The following is a 25558-nucleotide window of genomic DNA, read 5'->3' on the forward strand; positions in this document are numbered from 1 at the left end:
GGTTAGAGCAGGTAGCCTAGTGGTTAGAGCCAGGTAGCTTAGTGGTTAGAGCAGGTAGCCTAGTGGTTAGAGCCAGGTAGCCTAGTGGTTAGAGCCAGGTAGCCTAGTGGTTAGAGCCAGGTAGCCTAGTGGTTAGAGCCAGGTAGCCTAGTGGTTAGAGCCAGGTAGCCTAGTGGTTAGAGGCAGGTAGCCTAGTGGTTAGAGGCAGGTAGCCTAGTGGTTAGAGCAGGTAGCCTAGTGGTTAGAGTGTTGGGCCAGTAACCGAAAGGTTGCTGGATTGAATCCCCGAACTGACAAGGTAAAAATCTGTTGTTCTGCACCTGAACAAGGCAGTTTAACCCACTGTTCCTAGGCCGTCATTGTAAATAAGAATTTGTTCTTAACTGACTTGCCTAGTTAAATAAAAAATACTGACAGAGCCAATAACAGGATTCTCACAAGCTCCAGTAGTGAGCTGCCTAATAAAGGAGAATGGTCAATCAGGTGCCTTAGAAAAGGCATTGTGTGGCCAGTAGGTTGACTGTCCACATCTACCAAATGACACGCAAAGTAGAACATAACAAACTCAGATTCATTTCAGAATGTAAAAATGCGTCTCGTCGTTGTGGTTTTCGTTACTTTTATTAAGTGGTTGACACCAGACGGTGTGGTTATATAGATACAGTCAATGAGTAAAATGTTATTATACATAAGAAAAAAAAAAAGGATAAAACTAAAAATAACCAAAAACTAAAAATAACCAAAAACAATTGTCCACTGACCAAACATGGAGACCTGTGTTTAAGAGCTTAGCAAGGTCCAACACGGAGGCCTGAGAGTCAGCCAGGGAGGAGGAATGTTACCAGTAAGGCTGCTACATTTCCCCTAACTTTCCCAACATCCTAGTTGCAGGATTCCTTTCCGATTCTGGGAATCTTCCAAATGGGATTTCTGGAAAACCTGGGAATTTTAGGAAAGTTACCTGGGAATTTTAGGAAAGTTACCTGGGAATTTTAGGAAAGTTACCTGGGAATTTTAGGAAAGTTACCTGGGAATTTGCAACCCTACTTATTAAGCTAATTTTATTTCAGTTTCTCCAAGGCCCAGATTTACAGTTAAGAGACTAATATCTCATTCTGACTTCAACAACATCTTTCCTCCTTATTCCATAACGTGTCGTCAAATCATAGGAAGTAAAACAAGGCTCAGACTTTTAAATAAATACACTAACTTTAAACGGACATTTTTTGGCCTCTTTGTTGAGTGCTGTCCATCGATATTTCTGCTGCAGTCAGGCCCGGGCTAGTCTGTCCAGAGTCAGACTTGGGGCTCCTGCCTGCCTCTGTCTGCCCTCACAACGAGACAGGACGCAAACCAACCAACCAACACCTCAGACTCTAAAGAAACAGGCCATCTGACTCCAGCAGGCGACCAGGCGTCTGGCTACACAACGAAACAAGTGCATCACATTTCTTCTTCATTAGGAGGACAGACAAGGCTGCTGTTGTTTCTTTAAACAGATTTAACGACTATTCTTAACTATGCAACGTACAAGATTTCTGTCCATTCGCGGTAGGTAGGTATGATGGCTGGGTTCGGGAGGGTCGGAACAGTTTCGGGGGGGGGGGGGGGAGATTGTTAAGTTTAGTTGATCTTGTCCTGGAATATGTAGAGGTTGTTGGTGGCGGCGACAGCGATGACGTTCTCCTTTGGGTGCCAGGCGGTGTGCAGGATCTTCTTGTTGAAGTCCAGACTGTCTACGCTGATCTCATCCTTCTTCCTCTTCCCCCCGGTGGACACCTTGCGGGCTTTCAGGATGGCCCGAGGTTTACTGTTCTCTCTAGAGGCCTCCAGCGTGATGTCCCTCCGCGTGTTCCGGTCAAACATCCGGAAGAAGTTGTTGTATGAGCCCGTCATGATGGCACTGTGGAGGAGGAACAGCAAAACAAGGTGAATTGCACATCCCAAAAATGTCTACAATTGTAAAGTGATTTTGGGTCCTTGAAAAGCGCTATATAAATACCATGTATTATTATAAAGACCTATTATTAAATAGAAATTCGGTGCTGGACAAAAATACTAGATAAAGAATTGACATTGTATTTATTTATCTAGTGTAAAGAAAGCAACCCATCAAAGGGGTAAGAGTAATGTTGTAACGTCATCGTGGTTCTAGAAGGGTAACGTTGTAACGTCATCGTGGTTCTAGAAGAGTAACGTTGTAAAGTCATCGTGGTTCTAGAAGAGTAACGTCATCGTGGTTCTAGAAGAGTAACGTCATCGTGGTTCTAGAAGAGTAATGGTGTAACGTCATCGTGGTTCTAGAAGAGTAATGGTGTAACGTCATCGTGGTTCTAGAAGAGTAATGGTGTAACGTCATCGTGGTTCTAGAAGAGTATTGGTGTAACCTCATCGTGGTTCTAGAAGGGTAATGTTCTAATCTCATGGTTCTAGAAGGGTAATGTTGTAGACTCATCATGGTTTTAGAAGAGTAATGTTGTAGAGTCATCATGGTTCTAGAAGGGTAATGTAACGTCATCATGGTTCTAGAAGAGTAATGTAACGACATCATGGTTCTAGAAGGGTAATGTTGTAACGTCATCATGGTTCTAGAAGAGTAATGTTGTAACGTCGTCATGGTTCTAGAAGGGTAATGTTGTAACGTCATAATGGTTCTCGAAGAGTAATGTAACGACATCATGGTTCTGGAAGGGTAATGTTGTAACGTCGTCATGGTTCTAGAAGGGTAATGTTGTAACGTCGTCATGGTTCTAGAAGGGTAATGTTGTAACGTCGTCATGGTTCTAGAAGGGTAATGTTGTAACGTCGTCATGGTTCTAGAAGGGTAATGTTGTAACGTCGTCATGGTTCTAGAAGGGTAATGTTGTAACGTCGTCATGGTTCTAGAAGGGTACTGTTGTAATGTCATCATGGTTCTAGAAGGGTACTGTTGTAACGTCGTCATGGTTCTAGAAGGGTAATGTTGTAACGTCATCATGGTTCTAGAAGGGTACTGTTGTAACGTCGTCATGGTTCTAGAAGGGTAATGTTGTAACGTCGTCATGGTTCTAGAAGGGTAATGTAACGTCGTCATGGTTCTAGAAGGGTAATGTAACGTCGTCATGGTACTAGAAGGGTAATGTTGTAACGTCGCCATGGTTCTAGAAGGGTAATGTTGTAATGTCGTCATGGTTCTAGAAGGGTAATGTTGTAACGTCGTCATGGTTCTAGAAGAGTAATGTTGTAGTTGTCTTTGCTTGGCAGTCGATTGCAGGTATGAATTGTAATCAGGGGAGAACGACTGCCCCCTCTCATTGAAACCACGGAAATTCAAGGCCGATTTTATCTTCAATGCGCTGTTGAGTCTTCACATAGGAATGAATGGAGTCAGGTGATCCAGGCCTTTGTATATACAGCCATTGATTGTAATGCAGGTGTTTGTTATTTGTGTGTTGTGGGTCCATTTATGAGATCATAACTTTCAAACTGATTCTAAAGTTCAGTGTCCATTGGCTTGCGGTACGGTACCTGTCAGAACCGTTCCAGCAGCACTCAAACTTGTCGAAGATGCAATCGTTTTCATACAGCGAGCAGAGCTTGCTACGGAGGTACTCGTGCACCTATACAAAATAAACACATTAAAACAGTTCAGATCAGTTCATTTATTTGGCCTTTAGGAAGAATGTGTCTTTCATTCTTGAGACAAGAATTTAAAAGATTTAACAAAATAACATATCTACACTGAACAAAAATATAAAAAGCAACATGTAAAGTGTTGGTCCCATGTTTCATGAGCTGAAATAAAATATCCCAGAAATGTTCCATACAAACCAAAAGCTTATTTCTCTCAAATGTTGTGCACTAACATCCCTGTTAGTGAGCATTTGTCCTTTGCCAAGATAATCTATCCACCTGACAGGTGTGGTATATAGTAAGAAGCTGATTAAACATGCTCGTTACACAGGTGAACCTTGTGCTGGGGACAATAAAAGGCCACTAAAATGTGCAGTTGTGTCACCCAACACAATGCCACAGATACCTCAAGTTTTGAGGGAGCGTGCAATTGGCATGCTGACTGCAGGCATGTACACTAGAGCTGTTGCCAGAGAATCAAATGTTCCAACATCGTTTTAGAGAATTTGGCAGTACGTCCAACCGGCCTCACAGCAGGCCACATGTAACCACGCCAACCCAGGACCTCCACATCCGGCTTCTTCACCTGTGGGATTGTCTGAGACCAGCTACCCAGACAGCTGATGAAACTGAGGAGTATTTATGTCTGTAATAAAGCCCTTGTGAGGAAAAAAGTAATTCTGACTAGCTGGACCTGGCTCCCCAGTAGATGGGCCTATGCCCTCCCAGACCCATCCATGGCTGCGCCCCTGCCTAGTCATGTGAAATCTATAGATCAGGGCCTATTGGATTTATTTCAATTGACTAATTTCCTTATATGAACTGTAAAAGTGTTGAAATTGTTGCATGTTGGGTTTATATCTTTGTTCACTATACATATTGTTTCTGGCTGTTTTCATACCACTGCAATTCATTCAAAATGTGATGAAAACATACTACTACACAACGTACTATAACGTAGTGCTCTATAGCCAGAGGAATGTAGGTAAAGTCCAGTCAGTACCTGGCAGATCTCTACAGGTAAAGTTCCAGTCAGTACCTGGCAGGTCTCTACAGGTAAAGTTCCAGTCAGTACCTGGCAGGTCTCTACAGGCAAAGTTCCAGTCAGTACCTGGCAGGTCTCTACAGGCAAAGTTCCAGTCAGTACCTGGTAAGTCTCTACAGGTAAAGTTCCAGTCAGTACCTGGTAAGTCTCTACAGACAGGTCTCTACAGGTAAAGTTCCAGTCAGTACCTGGTAAGTCTCTACAGACAGGTCTCTACATGTAAAGTTCCAGTCAGTACCTGGTAAGTCTCTACAGACAGGTCTCTACAGGTAAAGTTCCAGTCAGTACCTGGTAAGTCTCCACAGGCCGGTTTTCCATGTTCAGATCCCACACCTTGACTGACAGGTAGTCTCTGGTCATCATGTAACGGCCGCTGTGGCTGAACTTCACATCAGATATTGAGGAGATGATCTCTGAGAAGAAGGACCGGCTGCTAGGGTCCTCTGGCTCCTCGAAGACTGAGAAACAAATAAATATAAACCATTCCAAACCAGTTCATTTAAAACAGCAACGTATAGGCCAGTTAGCAGACGCTTTTATCTCAAGTGACTTAGTCATGCATGCAGACATGTTATTGTATGGGTGGTCCTGGTAATCAAAGCCTCAATCCTGGCATTGCAAGCCAGGGTGTATGAGCCTTACTGTCATTCAACTGAAGAATCATTACATGATAATTAATTAAGACGTTATAGAGGAATCATTCATGCTCATGACAAGTCTTACAACGTATTATAACTGCATCATACATCCTAGTCTATAAATAAACAATGAAAGCTCTCTAATCAGCCGAAAACAAAGCCTATATTCCTTAACAGTTGTACCGCTACCCTAAAGAACTGAGAGGGTACTACACGGATTACATCATTCTGTATGTTACATCATCACCTGCTGACATCAGAGGGAAACTACTGTGAAAACACACAAAAACAGCTTGTATGTGAAAACACATCTGACTTAGTTTGAGGAACGCTCAACTCCGTTCTCTTATTTGGAGTAGAGTTTTGATAACAGGTCGCAGGACTTCCTAGCAACAACATTGAGCCACCATCAGTCGACTCTTGTAAAAACAAATTGCAATTCTGAAAACGCTGTTCTGTGGAAAATCTCCCCAGTGCCAGAATTGATTTTTCGGCATAACACCGGTACCTATGCTTTTCCTGTACAACTGCGGCCCTTCCCCAGGGTGCTGAAATTCATACTTTTAGCAAATACAACCGGCGACTTTTCCCTCGTTGCTTTTACTATGTCAGGTGAGATTCAATTGGGTCCGTGCTATCTGCTATCCTTGGGATTTCCATACCCTAACATTTAAAATGTCAACTTCAAAATGGGGTACGGACAACCAAAGGATCCCGGATAGCAGGGACCCAGTTGAATCTCACTTGACGTCGTAATGAGGAAACAGTCGGTGGTTGTATGTGCTAAAAGTTTTTATTGAAAGTATGAATTTCAGCATCCTGCGGAAGGGCCGCAGATGTACAAGACAAACATAGGTACAGGTAAGGGTTTTCAGAACTGCCATTTTTACAAGAATCGACTGATGGTGGCTCATTGTTGTTGCTAGCAAATCCCACGACCAGTTATCAACACTCAACTCCGCCTCGATAGAACAGAACAGAGTTGAGCGTTCTTCAGCCTTATGTGACCCAGAACACATCCCAGCGCACCTCTGGTGCTCCTGTCCTATCAGGGCTATAGTAATAATGTTGAAGATACTGTAGAAACCCAGCGCACCTCTGGTGCTCCTATCCTATCAGAGCTATAGTAATAATGTTGAAGATACTGTAGAAACCCAGCGCACCTCTGGTGTTCCTGTCCTATCAGGGCTATAGTAATAATGTTGAAGATACTGTAGAAACCCAGCGCACCTCTGGTGCTCCTATCCTATCAGAGCTATAGTAATAATGTTGAAGATACTGTAGAAACCCAGCACACCTCTGGTGCTCCTATCCTATCAGAGCTATAGTAATAATGTTGAAGATACTGTAGAAACCCAGCACACCTCTGGTGCTCCTATCCTATCAGAGCTATAGTAATAATGTTGAAGATACTGTAGAAACCCATACATTGTGTAGAGACCCCAGATTTATTTCAATCAATAAAACGACAGGTGCATTCAGTGTACATGTATCCATCCTTTCTGAACCCTGCAAGTAACTGGATGCAAGTTCACTACTTCGTATACATGCATGACTGTATGTCACTTTGGATAAAAGCGTCTCCTAAATGGCGCATTTACACTGAACAAAAATATAAAAACGCAACATGTTTCATGAGTCGGAAATAGAAGATCCCAGAAAATGTTCCATACGCAACAAAAAGCTTATTTCTCTCAAATTTACATCCCTGTTAGAGTGAGCATTTCTCCTTTACCAAAATAATCCATCCACCTGACAGGTGTGGCATATCAAGAAGCTGATTAAACGGCATCATCTTTACACAGGTGCACCTTGTGCTGGGGACAATAAAAGGCCACTAAAATGTGCAGTTGTTTTCACACAACAACGGCATAGATGTCTCAAGTTGAGGGAGCATGTAATTGGCATGCTGACTGCAGGAAAGTCCACCACATGAACATTCAAATCTCCACCATAAGTCACCTTCAACGTTATTTTAGAGGATGTGTATGGCGTCGTGTGGGCGAGCGGTTTGCTGATTTCAACTTTGTAAACAGAGTGCCCCATGGTGGCGATGGGGTTATGGTGGAGGCAGGCATAAGCTTTGGATAACAAACACAATTGCATTTTATCAATGGCAATTTGAATGCACAGAGATACCGTGATGAGATCCTGAGGCCCATTGTTGTGCCATTCATCCGCCGCCATCACCTCATGTTTCAGCATGATAATGCACGGCCCCATGACGCAAGGATCTGTACACAATTCCTAGAAGCTGAAAATGTCCCAGTTCTTCCCTGGCCTGCATACTCACCAGACATGTCACCCAATGAGCATGTTCGGGATGCTCTGGATCCAGGTGTACGACAGCGTGTTCGTTCCCGCCAATATCCAGCAACTTCACACAGCCATTGAAGAGGAGTGGAACAACATTCCATAGCCACAATCAACAGCCTGATCAACTCTATGTGAAGGAGATGTGTCGCGCTGCATGAGGCAAGCGGTGGTCACACCAGATACTGACAGGTTTTCTGATCCACACGGTATCTGTGACCAACAGATGCATATCTGTATTCCCAGTCATGTGAAATCCATAGATTAGGACCTAATGAATGTATTTCTATTGTCTGATTTCCTATATATAAACTGTAACTCAGTTTGAAGTTGCGTTTATATTTTTTTTGTTCAGTATATTATTCTATCTATTTATGTAAAGTTTTACCCAATGATATTATTGACTTACATTTGCTTTGCCTATCACAGAGGGCAGCAGCTCGCATGTCACAGAGGCGGATGGTCCCCTTGCTGCTACTGTACACAAATACATTACACTGGTGTGGATGGCACTCTGCAGCTGTGATGACTTCTGTCAGCTCCTCCATATTGGCAGGCTTTATATCTACAATGTCTGGGGGAGGGGGGCACGATCAAGGATCAACACCACCAGGACATGGCAAGGGCATAGACACACTCACAGGTAGACACACTCACAGGTAGACACAGGTAGACACACTCACAGGTAGACACACTCACAGGTAGACACAGGTAGACACACTCACAGGTAGACACAGGTAGACACACTCACAGGTACACACTCACAGGTAGACACAGGTAGACACACTCACAGGTAGACACACTCACAGGTAGACACAGGTAGACACACTCACAGGTAGACACACTCACAGGTAGACACAGGTAGACACACTCACAGGTAGACACAGGTAGACACAGGTACACACTCACAGGTAGACACACTCACAGGTAGACACACTCACAGGTAGACACAGGTAGACACACTCACAGGTAGACACAGGTAGACACAGGTACACACTCACAGGTAGACACACTCACAGGTAGACACACTCACAGGTAGACACACTCACAGGTAGACAGGTAGACACACTCACAGGTACACACACTCACAGGTAGACATACTCACAGGTACACACACTCACATGTAGACATACTCACAGGTAGACATACTCACAGGTACACACACTCACAGGTAGACACAGGTAGACACACAGTCACAGGTAGACACACAGTCACAGGTAGACACACAGTCACAGGTAGACACACAGTCACAGGTAGACACACTCACAGGTAGACACAGGTAGACACACTCACAGGTAGACACAGGTAGACACACTCACAGGTAGACACAGGTAGACACTCACAGGTAGACACACTCACAGGTAGACATAGGTAGACACACTCACAGGTAGACATAGGTAGACACACTCACAGGTAGACACACTCACAGGTACACATACAGGTAGACATAGGTAGACACACTCACAGGTACACACACACTCACAGGTAGACACACTCACAGGTAGACACACTCACAGGTAGACACACTCACAGGTAGACACACTCACAGGTAGACACAGGTACACACACAGTCACAGGTACACACACAGTCACAGGTAGACACACAGTCACAGGTAGACACACAGTCACAGGTAGACACACAGTCACAGGTAGACATAGGTAGACACACTCACAGGTACACATACTCACAGGTAGACAGAGGTAGACACTCACAGGTAGACACACTCACAGGTAGACACACTCACAGGTACACACACTCACAGGTAGACACACTCACAGGTAGACATAGGTAGACACACTCACAGGTAGACACACTCACAGGTAGACATAGGTAGACACACTCACAGGTAGACATAGGTAGACACACTCACAGGTAGACATAGGTAGACACACTCACAGGTAGTCACACTCACAGGTAGACACAGGTAGACACACTCACAGGTAGACACACTCACAGGTAGACACACTCACAGGTAGAAACACACAAATCTTCACATTTAAATGAAATACATGTTGTGTACTTTTTTGTGATTAAAAAGGATACTAAAACTTCTATCTGTGATTTCTAAGTGCCAGAGGTTAACCCTGAGATCATCAGCTGAAAGGTATGTTTCATGATCACTATTTACAGAGATGGAATTGATGTGATATGTGTGTGCGTTAGCGAATATCCTCCTTGGGCTAGCCTCCACCATCAGATCCATGGGCAGCAGCACAGGCACCTGGAACAAAGCATCCTTTATTATGAAGATATAGGACGTTTAAAAATAACCTGCAGTTCGCTCATTTTCTGAAGATGACAAATACATGTAGTAGTGAAGTAGGGGGGAGTTAGTTACATATCGCAATATTATATCGATACTTTGACTCAAAATATATATATATTTTTTGCTAGATAACGCTAGCGGGTGCTAGTTGGTTGTACATGCGGCAAAAATAGTGGATTTTCATCCTATTGCTTGTTCTCTATCATCCATTTTAAAATAGTGAGCAAACATGTTTTCAGAACTTTTATTTCCATGACTGATCAAAACTGATTTTCGCATGCTCTCTCCTTTCCCTCTGCAGCTGAGTGGACAAAACCTGCTCTTTCCATGACATTGACTGACCAGATGAATCCAGGTGAAGCTATGATCCCTTATTGATGTCACTTGTTAAATCCACTTCAATCAGTGTAGATGAAGGGGAGGAGACAGGTTAAAGAAGGATTTTTAAGCCTTGAGACATGGATTGTGTATGTGTGCCATTCAGAGAGTAAATGGACAAGACAAAATATTTAAGTGCCTTTGAACGAGGTATGGCCGTAGGCGCCAGGCGCACCGGTCTGAGTCAAGAACAGCAAAGCTGCTGGGTTTTTCACGCTCAACAGTTTCCCGTGTTACTATGGGGTTTTCTGATTTTCTGTTTGTTACTAGTCTTGTTGGCAGAGTAAAAGTAAATGTGGACAGTCCTAGCCTCTTCAAAGTGGGCAGAAATATGATTTAATATTCCATATTTTTGGGGCGTCAACAATTTAGCAACAGTAGAGATTTATTAAAATATGTATTTAAAAGAGTTTAATTAAACTAAGAGATCACAGGTCTGTGTTGGGTTCGGGCTGTGGCAAGGCGGGGTGCGGAAGGAGTCACGGCGGGGTGCGGAAGGAGTCACGGCGGGGTGCGGAAGGAGTCACGGCGGGGTGCGGAAGGAGCCACGGCGGGGTGCGGAAGGAGCCAGGGCGGGGTGATGAAGGAGTCACGGCGGGGTGCGGAAGGAGTCACGGCGGGGTGCGGAAGGAGTCACGGCGGGGTGCGGAAGGAGCCAGGGCGGGGTGATGATGGAGCCAGGGCGGGGTGATGAAGGAGTCAGGGCGGGGTGATGAAGGAGTCAGGGCGGGGTGATGAAGGAGTCACGGCGGGGTGATGAAGGAGTCACGGCGGGGTGCGGAAGGAGTCACGGCGGGGTGATGAAGGAGTCACGGCGGGGTGATGAAGGAGTCACGGCGGGGTGATGAAGGAGTCACGGCGGGGTGCGGAAGGAGTCACGGCGGGGTGCGGAAGGAGTCACGGCGGGGTGCGGAAGGAGTCACGGCGGGGTGCGGAAGGAGTCACGGCGGGGTGATGAAGGAGCCACGGCGGGGTGATGAAGGAGTCACGGCGGGGTGCGGAAGGAGTCACGGCGGGGTGCGGAAGGAGTCACGGCGGGGTGCGGAAGGAGTCACGGCGGGGTGCGGAAGGAGTCACGGCGGGGTGCGGAAGGAGTCACGGCGGGGTGAGTGCTTTCTGAAGGAACTGTATATTATATACTTTTACATTTTTTTTATTTTTTTTTACTAACAAATAATATCAATAATATGTCAATCGTATATCAGGTAAGCAATCATATGCGAGATGGATCAGAAGGGATGACATAATCACTGTTTAAAAAGGCACGGACACACTGGTAGCGTTTGCCGGCCAAGAGTACTTGGCACCTCTGAACAGAGTGCCGGACGTAATTTGCGAACCGAGTGCAAACTGATTCTACTTGTCCAAACTTGTGAAAATGTCAGAACGGCTAACGGCGGGCGGTTCCTAAAACACACTGCGCCTAACGAACGGTTCCTAAAACACATTGCGCCTAACGAACGGTTCCTAAAACACACTGCGCCTAACGAACGGAGAACGAACGGTTCCTAAAACACACTGTGCCTAACGAACGGTTCCTAAAACACACTGCGCCTAACGAACGGTTCCTAAAACACACTGCGCCTAACGAACGGAGAACGAACGGTTCCTAAAACACACTGCGCCTAACGAACGGTTCCTAAAACACACTGCGCCTAACGAACGGTTCCTAAAACACACTGCGCCTAACGAACGGAGAACGAACGGTTCCTAAAACACACTGCGCCTAACGAACGGTTCCTAAAACACACTGCGCCTAACGAACGGTTCCTAAAACACACTGCGCCTAACGAACGGAGAACGAACGGTTCCTAAAACACACTGCGCCTAACGAACGGTTCCTAAAACACACTGCGCCTAACGAACGGAGAACGAACGGTTCCTAAAACACACTGCGCCTAACGAACGGTTCCTAAAACACACTGCGCCTAACGAACGGAGAACGAACGGTTCCTAAAACACACTGCGCCTAACAAACGGAGAACGAACGGCAGGTTAATATCAGACCGTCACTCGGTGCCATGTATTTTCTCCCTCACATTTCCACTCCAAATACTTTACGTGTTTTTATTTTTTTATTTCCCTGATCGGGATCATTCAAAACTATATCAGGTAAACGGTGATGAACAAGATGAGACATACCCGTAACGACGTGATTCTAAAAGGATCTCTCAGTCTTCCATCCTCGTCTTTCAAGTTGTAGCCTTCTGCTCTTTTGTCCCTTTGGCTGATTTTCCATAGCTTGATGGTTTTGTCTGGGTTGTGAAAAAGGCAATTAGCACAGATTTACAGTCACCTTGGCCTTCCGTCTGTAAAAAGACTTTAGAGGAAGGGGTTAAGCTACCTTTACAGTTCAACATTCAGTGCATTTCCTTGGAACGTCTGTGGTGCTGAAGCGTCGTCACCTCGACCTAATGTTATCAGAAATACGAACGAAGAGCTCCGTGACTTACCGTTTGTTGAGAGCAGAGAGTGTGCAGCATTTTGTTGAGGTAACCATCTTATTTTGTTGATTTTCTCCTCGATTTCTAAGCTTTTCAAATAGTCAAACTCGGGTTCATGGCTCTGGAAAGTGCTGTACACATTGTACTCTCCTCTGGAATGAGGACGGTTTTTACTCTGGAAGAAATAAACCAGCTCATTATTAGTACGACTATATTTCACAACCACCACAATGCACTTCAAAAAATAAATTAAATACGATTTTGTACATCACATGCTATATTAAAAGGTGAATCCGACTAATGTTTTCAAGGTGCGTTTTAGTCTTAAACGTTGTTTTTTTCTATTGATTTATGGCTGTTTGATAGTTAACTGACCTCTTGTTCCCGTTGGAATATGACAACCCGGCCTCCTTTGTCTCCTGTTGCTAGTAGTTCTCCAGAATAGTTAAACTCAACCGTTGAGATTATGTCGGCTGAGAGAGACAACAACAAAAAAACGTCATGAGCGCATAACATTTCATGTAGGCAGTTTTTTTTTTTTACATATGTAAAAAATAATGATAAATAAACCTGAACTTATGACACACAATAACACGGGTTAGGTTTACGTCACAAAACAAAAACATGATCAATATCCAGTCTGACGTAGCAGTGGGTTTTTCAATCATATTATAAAGAGCGGGGCCTAATGAACATTCCCCTCTCAGTATAGGCCTGAACCCTATCAGGCACACGGCATCCTGTACTGTAGCACCCACTGCAACAACACTAGCAGCTCACTGGGGAATAATGACAACACAACCCACTGTAGCAACACTAGCAGCTCACTGGAGAATAATGACAACACAACCCACTGTAGCAACACTAGCAGCTCACTGTGGGAATAATGACAACACAACACAACCCACTGCAACAACACTAGCAGCTCACTGGGGAATAATGACAACACAACACAACCCACTGCAACAACACTAGAAGCTCACTGGAGAATAATGACAAGACAACCCACTGCAACACTAGCAGCTCACTGGAGAATAATGACAAGACAACCCACTGCAACAACACTAGCAGCTCACTGTAGAATAATGACAAAACAACCCGCTGCAACAACACTAGCAACTCACTGGGGGAATAATGACAACACAACCCACTGCAACAACACTAGCAGCTCACTGGGGAATAATGACAACACAACACAACCCACTGCAACAACACTAGAAGCTCACTGGAGAATAATGACAAGACAACCCACTGCAACACTAGCAGCTCACTGGAGAATAATGACAAGACAACCCACTGCAACAACACTAGCAACTCACTGTGGGAATAATGACAAGACAACCCACTGCAACAACACTAGCAGCTCACTGTAGAATAATGACAAAACAACCCGCTGCAACAACACTAGCAACTCACTGGGGGAATAATGACAACACAACCCACTGCAACAACACTAGCAGCTCACTGGAGAATAATGACAACACAACACAACCCACTGCAACAACACTAGCAGCTCACTGGGGAATAATGACAACACAACACAACCCACTGTAACAACACTAGCAGCTCACTGGGGAATAATGACAACACAACACAACCCACTGTAACAACACTAGAAGCTCACTGGAGAATAATGACAACACAACACAACCCACTGCAACAACACTAGCAGCTCACTGGGGAATAATGACAACACAACACAACCCACTGCAACAACACTAGCAGCTCACTGGGGAATAATGACAACACAACACAACCCACTGTAACAACACTAGCAGCTCACTGGGGAATAATGACAACACAACACAACCCACTGTAACAACACTAGAAGCTCACTGGAGAATAATGACAACACAAAACAGCCAAATCAAATGTATTTATAAAGCCCTTCTTACATCAGCTGATATCTCAAAGTGCTGTACAGAAACCCAGCCTAAAACCCCAAACAGCAAGTAATGCAGGTGTAGAAGCACGGTGGCTAGGAAAAACTCCCTAGAAATGCCAGAACCTAGGAAGAAACCTAGAGAGGAACCAGGCTATGAGGGGTGGCCAGTCCTCTTCTGGCTGTGAGGGGTGGAGAACCCACTGCAACAACACTAGCAGCTCAGTGGGGGACTTGGCATCACAGCAAGACAAAACAACCATGAGCCATGCTAGTCTCCTGAAAAATACGTAATATGCTCGATACAAGTAGTAGGCTAGCTAGGCTATAAATTCTGTTCTGAAGTCCACTGCCAAAGATGCCCTCCTCTTGGCCACAGTAGCAACATCTCTCTTTTAAAGCTAATTTCCTGTAATTCTACACATTTTGCCATGGCTTATGCTGTCAGAGTGTCTGTAGTTTTTGTTGTTGTGATTGTTAGTTCACAAAGATGATCTTAAAACATACAGTGCCTTCGAAAAGTATTCAGTCCCCTTGACTTTTTACATATTTCATTACGTTACAGCCTTATTCTAAAATGTATTAAATAAAACATTTTCAATCTACACAGAATACTCCATAATCACAAAGCGAAAACAGGTTTAGACATTTATGCAAAAAAGAAAAATCACATTTACATAAATATTCAGACCCTTTACTCAGTACTTTGTTGCAGCACTTTTGGCAATGAGTACAGCCTTAAGTCTTCAGGGGGGTGACCCTACAAGCTTGGCACACCTGTATTTGGGGAGTTTCTCCCTTTCTTCTCTGCAGATCCTATCAATCTGTCTGGTTTGATGGGGAGCATCGCTGTACAGCTATTTTTAGGTCTCTCCAGAGATGTTCGATCAGGTTCAAGTCTGGGCTCTGGCTGGGCAACTTAAGAACATTCAGAAACTTGTCCCGAAGCCACACTTACATTGTCTTGGCTGAGTGCTTAGGGTCTTTGTCCTGTTGGAAGGTGAACCTTCATCCCAGTCTGAGGTCCTGAGCAGGTTTTTAATCAAGGACCTCTCTGTACTTTGTTCCATTCATCTTTCCCTTGATCCTGACTAGTCTCCCAGTCCCTGCTGCTGAAAATCATCCCCACAGCATGATGCTGCCACCACCATACTTCACCATAGGGATGGTGCCAGGTTTCCTCCAGACGTGACGCTTGGCATTCAGGCCAGAGAGTTCAATCTTGGTTTCATCAGACCAGAGCATCTTGTTTCTCATGGTCTGAGAGTCTTTAGGTGCCTTCTGGCAAACACCAAGCAGGCTGTCATGTGCCTTTTATTGAGGAGTGGCTTCAGTCTGGCCACTCTACCATAAAGGCCTGATTGGTGGATTGCTGCAAAGATGGTTGTACTTCTGGAAGGTTCTCCCATCTCCACTGAGGTACTCTGAAGCTCTATCAGAGTGACCATTGGGTTCTTGGTCACCTCCCTGACCAAGGCCCTTCTCCCCTGATTGATCAGTTTGGCCCGGGCACCCAGCTCTAGGAAGAGTCTTGGTGGTTCCAAACTTCTTCCATTTAACAAAATGTGTAAAAAAAACATTAGGAACACCTGCCTAATATTGAGTTGCACCCTCCTTTGTCCTCAGAACAGCCACAATTTGTGGGCATGGACTACAAGGTGTCAAAGAGTGATGTTGGCCCATGTTGACTCCACTGCTTCCCACAGTTATCAAGTTGGCTGGATGTCCTTTGGGTGGTGGCCCATTCTTGATACACACGGGAAACTGTTGCGCGCGAAAAACCCAGCAGTGTTGCGTTCTTGACACAAACCAGTGCACCTGGCACCTACTACCATACCCCTTTCAAAGGCATCTTTTGTCTTGCCCATTCATCCTCTGAATGGCACACATACACAATCCATGTCTCGAAGGCTTAAAATTAGGGTTGGGTGGTATGCAGATTTTCATACCGTTTCTGTACCATAGCGGAGTATATGGTATTACCAAGAGGGGGTTGAATGTCTCTACTGTAACCAAGAAGTTTCATCTTCACATCTAGCCACTTAGCAAACCAAATGCATAGCTGGAGCCCTGAGCTGGATAATTTAATTAACATCCTATATTTCTTATAATTATACTCAACTTAAAATATATCTATTTATTTTTCAAACAGTATTGAAAAATCATACCTTCTCTATTTCAAAATATAGCGTTTATACCATATTCGGTGGTATAGCCCAGGCCTAGAAACAATAAGTAATAACTAGAAGTCTTGAAACACACGATTAACGCTCACTATTGGACGGCACCCTAAAATGACAAAAAGGAGCCGATCGTGGACCACAGGAAACGGAGAGCTGAGCACGCCCCCATCCACATCCACGTGGCTGTAGTGGAGCGGGTCGACAGCTCTGAGATCCTCGGTGTCCACATCACTAAGGAATTATAATGGTCCACACACACCAACACAGACGTGAAGAAGGCACAACAACACCTCTTTCCCCTCAGGAGGCGGAAAATATTTGGCATGGGCCATCAGATCATCAAAAAGTTAAACAGCTTCACCATTGAGAGAATCTTGACCGGCTGCCTCAACGCTTGGTATGGCAACTGCTTGGCATTTGATCGCAAGGAACCACAGAGGGTAGTGAGTACAACCCAGTACATCACTAGGGCCGAGCTCTCTGTTATTCAAGCACTCTATACCAGGCGGTGTGAGAGAAAGGCCCTAAAAATTGTTAAAGTCTCCAGCGATTCAAGTCAGACTATTCCCTCTGCTTTCGCATAGCAAGCGGTACCGATGCACCAAGTCTGGAACCAACAGGACGCTGAACATCTTTTATCCCCAAGCCACAAGACTGCTAAATAGTTAACCAAATAGCTACCTGGGCTATCTGCATTGGTCCCATTTTGCACTAACTCTTTTGACTCATCACATACGCTGCTGCTACTGTCTATTATCTATCCTGTTGCCTAGTCACTTTACCCCTATCTATATGTACAGAGCTACCTCCCTTACCTCGTACCCCTGCACATTGACTTGGTACCTGTACCCTGTGTATACAGCCATGTTATTACCTCTACCCCTGCACATTGACTTGGTACTGGTACCCTGTGTTTATTGCCATGTTATTACCCCTGCACATTGACTTGGTACTGGTACCCTGTGTTTATTGCCATGTTATTACCCCTGCACATTGACTTGGTACTGGTACCCTGTGTTTATTGCCATGTTATTACCCCTGCACATTGACTTGGTACTGGTACCCTGTGTATACAGCCATGTTATTACCTCTACCCCTGCACATTGACTTGGTATTGGTACCCTGTGTATACAGCCATGTTATTACCTCTACCCCTGCACATTGACTTGGTACTGGTACCCTGTGTATACAGCCATGTTATTACCCCTGCACATTGACTAGGTACTGGTACCCTGTGTATACAGCCATGTTATTACCCCTGCACATTGACTTGGTACTGGTACCCTGTGTATATAGCCATGTTATTACCCCTGCACATTGACTTGGTACTGGTACCCTGTGTATACAGCCATGTTATTACCCCTGCACATTGACTAGGTACTGGTACCCTGTGTATACAGCCATGTTATTACCCCTGCACATTGACTAGGTACTGGTACCCTGTGTATACAGCCATGTTATTACCCCTGCACATTGACTTGGTACTGGTACCCTGTATATACAGCCATGTTATTACCCCTGCACATTGACTTGGTACTGGTACCCTTTGTATACAGCCATGTTAGTACCCCTGCACATTGACTTGGTACTGGTACCCTGTGTATACAGCCATGTTAGTACCCCTGCACATTGACTTGGTACTGGTACTCTGTGTATACAGCCAAATTATCACTACTCAGCTTGTATTGATTTCTCATGTTTTTATCCTTCTATTATTTGTTTATCTTTCTCCTTGCGTTGTTGGGAAGGGTCGGTCAATAAGCATTTCACCATTAGTCTACAGCCGTGGCCAAAAGTTTTGAGAATGACACAAATATTAATTTTCACAGTCTGCTGCCTCAGTTTGTATGATGGCAATTTGCATATACTCCAGAATGTTATGAAGAGTGATCAGATGAATTGCAATTAATTGCAAAATCCCTCTTTGCCATGCAAATGAACTGAATCCGGCAAAAATATTTCCACTGCATTTCAGCCCTGCCACAAAAGGACCAGCTGACATCATGTCAGTGATTCTCTCGTTAACACAGGTGTGAGTGTTGATGAGGACAAGGCTGGAGATCACTCCGTCATGCTGATTGAGTTCAAATAACAGACTGGAAGCTTCAAAAGAAGGGTGGTGCTTGGAATCATTGTTCTTCCTCTGTTAACCATGGTTACCTGCAAGGAAACACATGCCGTCATCATTGCTCTGCACAAAAAGGGCTTCACAGGCAAGGATATTGCTGCCAGTAAGATTGCACCTAAAGGAGAGCGGTTCAATTGTTGTGAAGAAGGCTTCAGGGCGCCCAAGAAAGTCCAGCAAGCGCCAGGACCGTTTCCTAAAGTTGATTCAGCTGTGGGATCGGTGCACCACCAGTACAGAGCTTGCTCAGGAATGGCAGCAGGCAGGTGTGAGTGCATCTGCATGCACAGTGAGGCGAAGTCTTTTGGAGGATGGCCTGGTGTCAAGAAGGGCAGCAAAGAAGCCACTTCTCTCCAGGAAAAACATCAGGGACAGACTAATATTCTGCAAAAAGGTACAGGGATTGGACTACTGAGGACTGGGGTAAAGTCATCTTCTCTGATGAATCCCCTTTCCGATTGTTTGGGGCATCCGGAAAAAAGCTTGTCCGGAGAAGACAAGGTGAGCGCTACCATCAGTCCTGTGCCATGCCAACAGTAAAGCATCCTGAGACCATTCATGTGTGGGGTTGCTTCTCAGCCAAGGGAGTGGGCTCACTCACAATTTTTCCTAAATACACAACCATGAATAAAGAATGGTACCAACACATCCTCTGAGAGCAACTTCTCCCAACCATCCAGGAACAGTTTGGTGACGAACAATGCCTTTTCCAACATGATGGAGCACCTTGCCATAAGGCAAAAGTGATAACTAAGTGGCTCGGAAAACAAAACATCAATATTTTGGGTCCATGGCCAGGAAACTCCCCAGACCTTAATCCCATTGAGAACTTGTAGTCAATCCTCAAGAGGCGGGTAGACAAACAAAAACCCACAAATTCTGACAAACTCCAGGCATTGATTATGCAAGAATGGGCTGCCATCAGTCAGGATGTGGCCCAGAAGTTAATTGACAGCATGCCAGGGCGGATTGCGGAGGTCTTGAAAAAGAAGGGTCAACACTGCAAATATTGACTCTTTGCATCAACTTCATGTAATTGTCAATAAAAGCCTTTGACACTTATGAAATGCTTGTAATTATACTTCAGTATTCCATAGTAACATCTGACAAAAATATCTAAAGACACTGAAGCAGCAAACTTTGTGGAAATTAATATTTGTGTCATTCTCAAAACTTTTGGCCACGACTGTACACCGGTTGCTTACCAAGGATGATGACAAATAACATTTGATTTGAAAACCTACTTGATTGGATAAGATCCTGTGAGTGAACACAGTAGTGTCTATTCCAGTCATGTCTGTCTAGATAGCCATTATGATCACATCACATCACGTCTTACGGGTTCACGTGACATCACGTCTTACGGGTTCACGTGACATCACGTCTTACGGGTTCACGTGACATCACGTCTTACGGGTTCACGTGACATCACGTCTTACGGGTTCACGTGACATCACGTCTTACAGGTTCACGTGCGCCGAATACAACAGGTGTAGACCTTACCGTGAAATGCTTACTTACAAGCCCTTAATTAACAATGCAGTTCAAGAAAGAGTTAAGAAAATATTTACCAAATAAACTAAAGTAAAAATAGTAAAATACAAATTAAAACTAACAATAACGAGGCTATATACAGGGGGTACCGGTACAGAGTAAATGTGTGGGGTTACAGGTTAGTTGAGGTAATTTGTACATCTAGGTAGGGGTAATGTGACTATGCATAGATAATAACCAGCGAGTAGCAGCAGTGTACAAACAAATGGGGGGGGGGGGGGGGGGGGGGGGGTCAATGTAAATAGTCCGGGTGGCCATTTGATTAATTGTTCAGCAGTCTTATGGCTTGGAGGTAGAAGCTGTTAAGGAGCCTTTTGGTCCTAGACTTGGCGCTCCGGTACCACTTGCCGTGCGGTAGCAGAGAGAACAGTATATGACTTGGGTGACTGGAGTCTTTGATAAGATGTACTTTGTTGTACATTAACTTACAGATAATGAATATGTCTCTATGCTCACAACCTAACCACTTTAGACACACAACCACCCCCCACCCCGTTTGGCTGGAAGCCAATGGGTCAGGCGCAGTGCAGCGCCCCTGTAGCATATTATAAAGAGGTACTAGGACTCTATACCTTGGTTAAAGGATGCAGCTGACGTCAGGGAAGTGCACCCAGCCATGGAAGATCTAAGCACGGCCTGTACAACAAGACCGCAGCAAGGGAAATCTATTTATTCTCTGTGCTGGTTGAGACTGTATGATGATGCAGAGCCAAGGGTCGTATTCATTAGGACATAACGTAGCGAAAGCTTTGGCCGAGAATGAAAATGAGGGTTTCTTTATTAAACAAATTGAGGTAGTCTCTCTCTGTTTCAGTCTTCATGCACATGTATGGCTTGTTCATGAAGAATAGAGAGAGGCTGCAGTATGGATGACTGGGCAGGAAAGATTCAGATGGCCCCTCTGTGCTGCTGGGGGCGCACGCTCTCTCTCTCCCCGTCATGCTGGGGGTGTGCTCTCTCTCTCTCTCTCTCCGTCATGCTGGGGGCGCGCTCGCGCTCTCTCTCCGTCATGCTGGGGGCGCGCTCGCGCTCTCTCTCCGTCATGCTGGGGGCGCGCTCTCTCTCTCTCCCCCCGTCATGCTGGGGGGGGGGGCTCTCTCTCCCCCTGATGCTAGGGGGCCCTCTCTCCCCGTGATGCTGGGGACTCTCTCACTCTCGGTGTCTCTTTTAGTGCCACATCTCACAGCTAGGCCACTGGATTATTTATAACAAAGCAGCAGTGAGGAGGAGAGGAGCCGGAAACGACCAGCTGACAGCAGCACAGCAGTATCCCTCCTGCCCTTTCTCCTGGGATGCCCCAGCACAGTGTGCCACCTGCCAGTCCACAACAGATACACAGACCAATCCCTTTCTTCAAAAACAGATGATTAATTGTGGTGCAAAATATAATGTCAGTACGACAAGTAGTCCTAGTCCCAAACTACACAACCGAATAGCTTCAGAATCAGTATCACAGTAGTGCAGCAAAGATAGTCCTGTACAGATATAAACATACATCTTTCCACTTTGAGAGACCAAGGTGATTAGCTAGTTACACACTGTACTGTGTGGGAACCTGTGGATCGTACTGTACAGTTAGGAAGGCACCCCTATATGTCTGAGACACGCTTATTTTAAACCAGAGGGACCAGCATCACCAAATCTGTCAGCCTTCACACTGCCAGCCAATAGCAGGCCTTACAGGCCAGATCAATGTGTAGCTACATCCTAATCGATGCCGTCTTAGATAACAGGGGTGTGCAGGGCAATGTATCCATGATTCTCTTTCACACCAACACTGACAGTGTTACAAGATCTTGCAGTGTTTTCACAGCTATAGGTCTATAACTATATAGTTAAAGCCTATGTTTAGTGACAGATGTAGTTAGCAAATATCTGACCTTGTTCTGCCTGGTGAAGTGAGAACAACTGTTAACTAAACCATGTGCTTACAATAACTATAGGTCAACCACCTACACCTAGCTAGCCAAAACAATAGCACGTGCAGCTAACTAGAGAGCTCCCCTAAATAGCCATAGCTATAATTGGCTAGCCTTGCTAGTTATCTAGCTAGCGAGTTAACAAGGTTTGAATGCTGCCAACTTAGGCACTAGGCTAGCTAGATAGTTAACTAGCAACCATCTGTATTAGCGACGTTGCTAGCTTGCTAACGTTAGCTTGCACAAAACACCCGTGATTAGGTCAATGAATAACATTCAAAATGTTCATCGATCTGTTGAAATGGAAACGAGTTTACCTTCAGCCACATCTTCGTCTATGGCTCCCTTCACTTGAGAGAAGCACCATTGGAAATCGTTCCCTCCTCCGACACCTACAAAACATCACAAATTGAATAAGGTGAATAAATAGACAGAAAATACTAGCAGATGTTAAAGAAACAGAGAGAAATTATTCCCACCTTTAAATGTGTACTTCAACATAGCAACTAGCTAACTATGGAGTGTAATTTGGCACACATTCTCAGAGCTTATCGGTTGCTTGCTAGCCAAGAAACTTGCAATGCTTTTAGGCCGCGCTGATGCGTGAGAACAGTGTAGGGCCCCCGCCTACAAAGTTGTCAACCTTACCTGCCATTGCCACTTTCTGCAACAGAACTGGCTTCTTTAGGGGCTCTTCCGATAGTGTTTTGAGTTGTAAGGATTGTATTTCAGTACAGGTTATTACAAGGAAACAGTTATTTAGACTCGTGAATATGGGCTTACAGAAATGCCCGTGATTTTTTTTTTTTTTCAATCCAAAATGGCGCACATTGACAGTCGACATGACACGGTGACGTCATTTAGACGCTTCAGAAGTCTATTTCAGTCCCTCGACCGCCTCAGAAGTGCACCGTTTATGCGCAGCTTCGCAGGGCCTTGGCGAGCTGACAGATACAGGCGTGGGAAAGTGGACTGTTATCTGTGTGTTTTTCCCCCATAATGACCATTCAATGTTTTTTCAAAACATCTCTATTTTTTTTTTTTCATACTTAGATAAAGACATTCGACACAATATATGACAGAGACATTGTCATAGGCATGGAAATCTAAGAGATATACAGAGCATAATCCTAGGCCATTGGCTGGCGTTTTACAACCATTTTTATACCAGGGAATAGAAATCGCCAGTTTGTAGTCCTAAAAACCGGAAATGAGTTAACACTGGTTCGTTCAGCCATTCCTATGGGAAAATTCACAGGGAAAGAATAGTTTTTTAGAATAAACAGCGAAAACAAGGTCTGAGGTTAACACAGGCTTAGGATATTTTATATTTATTATTCTATGAGATAATGTCAATCAGTTAACATGACATTTATGAATTATGAAACCTTTATGTTATTTTTTTTTAATTACACAAATGCTTAAAAAATCACAAAAAGTGACGTTAGCTCATGAGGATTATCTCACAGAACAGAACGTATGAGATCTCCTAAACCTGTGTTTACCACACTGCTTATTTTGGGTGTTTATCCGAAAACCCAACAAAACTACATTCATTTACCCATAGGATTTACCAAACGAACCATGGTGGAGTTAATGTCTACAAAAAGACGCCATTACTATTGCTCAGGGACTGAAAAGTAATAACGTTGTTTTTTTTTAAAGATGTATTGATGTATTGTCCTGTAAACCTCTATGTTCCTGATGTGCTTGTGTGAAACTGGTTCTAGATCTAGTGAAACTAGTTGAAACTTTAAGTAAATCATCATCATAAAAAAAAATTGACCTAAGCATACAAGTGATTTACTCCATGCAATTGTGTGAGATAAATCACAACTATGGCAGTTACAGGAAGTCGGCTATCTTGTCAATATAATAAATCATCTTTGTCAATACTACAACAATAACAAAGCTACTCATACCACTGACGACAATTTACAGTCTTGTTTTGGAGCAGACTGTAGACACCTAGATCCAGCCAGCAGAGTGCAGTGTTTAGCCAGAAATGATGAGGCTCCTCAGCTCTTTCTCTGCTCATGAAGAGGTGGTGTCCTCTCCTCGCCAGTGTTCTGCTGAATGGGTAAACACAGCACATAGTCGCCAGTAAAGCTGAATGCAGTTACATTTATTCATATTAAACCTCAAAGCATGAAATGTAGTTGCTTGTTTGTTTGCACCATTTCTTGTGACAAATGAACAATGAAAACTTAATTATGGTTGGCTGTGTGACTAAGTTCCTGCTAGTGGAAGCTTGTTTGCTCAATGCATTTTTAATACATTTTTTTCCATTTGCTTGTTAGACTTAAAAGCCTTAGAACTCCTCCTGGGCCTGACAGAGTGATCCTCTATGTGCTTTGTTGTAGCTTCTCTCTTCATTAATGCCAACCTATTTGGGGAAAAAAATGCATGAATGATGAATTTGTGAATGATATACAAATGGCCAAATAAAGTTATTTTAAATGAACGGGGTATAGTACTAGGTGCCAGGCGCACCGGTTTGAGTGTATCGAGAACTGTGGGGCTGCTGGGTTTTTCACACTTAACAGTTTCCCATGTTTATGAAGAATGGTCCACCACCCACAGGACATCCAGCCAACTGGAAACAACAGTGGGAAGCATCGGAGTCAACATGGGCCATGGAATGCTTTCGACACCTTGTAGTCCATGCCCGACGAATTGAGGCTGTTCTGAGGGCAAAAGGGGGGAAGTTCAACTCAATATTAGGAAGGTATTCCTAATGTTTTGTACACTGAGTGTATATCACATGTTAAACGCATCAGAAAATGTATTTCATGTAATTCAAAATAAATTCGGAAAGCCTTTAAAGAATGTATTTTACAACATATTTACACATGTATTTATCAATATATTTGGAAATGTTTTGTGAAATTTATTTTATTTTAATGTATTTGTTAGAAATATGTTTAAATTAAAATGAATCTAATATATGAAAAAATGTGCCAAATGATATTGTAACAAAATGGTTACTGTCTTAACAATGGCACTATAGTGACTGCTAATGGACTTACGTCAGACTCATTCAGACTGCAGAACTGGCGGTGTACATACTTAACAGAGTACAACATAACACATGACACTTTCTCCGATGGGTGACCCAACGAGAGTTAACCCAAGAACATGCCTCCTGCAAGCTACGCGCCGATGGGTGATCCAACGAGAGCTAACCCAAGAACACGC

At 44.2% G+C, this 25558-nt stretch overlaps 1 protein-coding gene across 3 annotated transcripts; it reads right to left on the reverse strand.

Moving 5' to 3' along the window:
* Positions 1–602: 602 nt before the first annotated feature.
* Positions 603–23190, reverse strand: LOC106560222 (serine/threonine-protein phosphatase 2A 55 kDa regulatory subunit B delta isoform). 3 transcript variants are annotated; one of them, XR_014381375.1, is made up of 11 exons: positions 23009–23190; positions 22678–22752; positions 13073–13170; positions 12707–12872; positions 12396–12508; positions 9653–9830; positions 8018–8182; positions 4946–5115; positions 3508–3599; positions 1006–1903; positions 603–939 (listed from the first exon to the last, which is right to left on the reverse strand). XR_014381375.1 is itself a non-coding variant. In XM_045701113.2 (10 exons), the coding sequence occupies exons 1-10, from the start codon at positions 23013–23015 to the stop codon at positions 1624–1626; spliced, it is 1344 nt and encodes a 447-aa protein (XP_045557069.2). In that variant the 5' UTR covers positions 23016–23190; the 3' UTR covers positions 603–1623. The 3 variants fall into 3 exon arrangements, 2 of the variants coding, with proteins under 2 accessions (XP_045557069.2, XP_045557070.1); XM_045701113.2 differs by having other exon boundaries at positions 603–1903; XM_045701114.2 differs by lacking the exon at positions 23009–23190 and adding an exon at positions 22840–22974 and having other exon boundaries at positions 603–1903.
* Between the last annotated feature and the right edge of the window lie 2368 nt (positions 23191–25558).

Source organism: Salmo salar, chromosome 18 (genome assembly GCF_965601325.2).
Source record: "Salmo salar chromosome 18, fSalSal1, whole genome shotgun sequence".
Taxonomy (NCBI): domain Eukaryota; kingdom Metazoa; phylum Chordata; class Actinopteri; order Salmoniformes; family Salmonidae; genus Salmo; species Salmo salar.

Excerpts from the sequence above, each read along its gene's own strand:
- LOC106560222 (XM_045701114.2), bottom strand. The coding sequence starts at position 22,861 with ATGTTGAAGTACACATTTAAAG. Across the intron at positions 5,116-8,017 it reads CTGTGATAGGCAAAGCAAAT|TCTTCGAGGAGCCAGAGGAC; the intron begins GTAAGTCAATAA and ends TTTGTTTCTCAG. Across the intron at positions 1,904-3,507 it reads TGCTGGAACGGTTCTGACAG|TGCCATCATGACGGGCTCAT; the intron begins GTACCGTACCGC and ends CCTCCTCCACAG.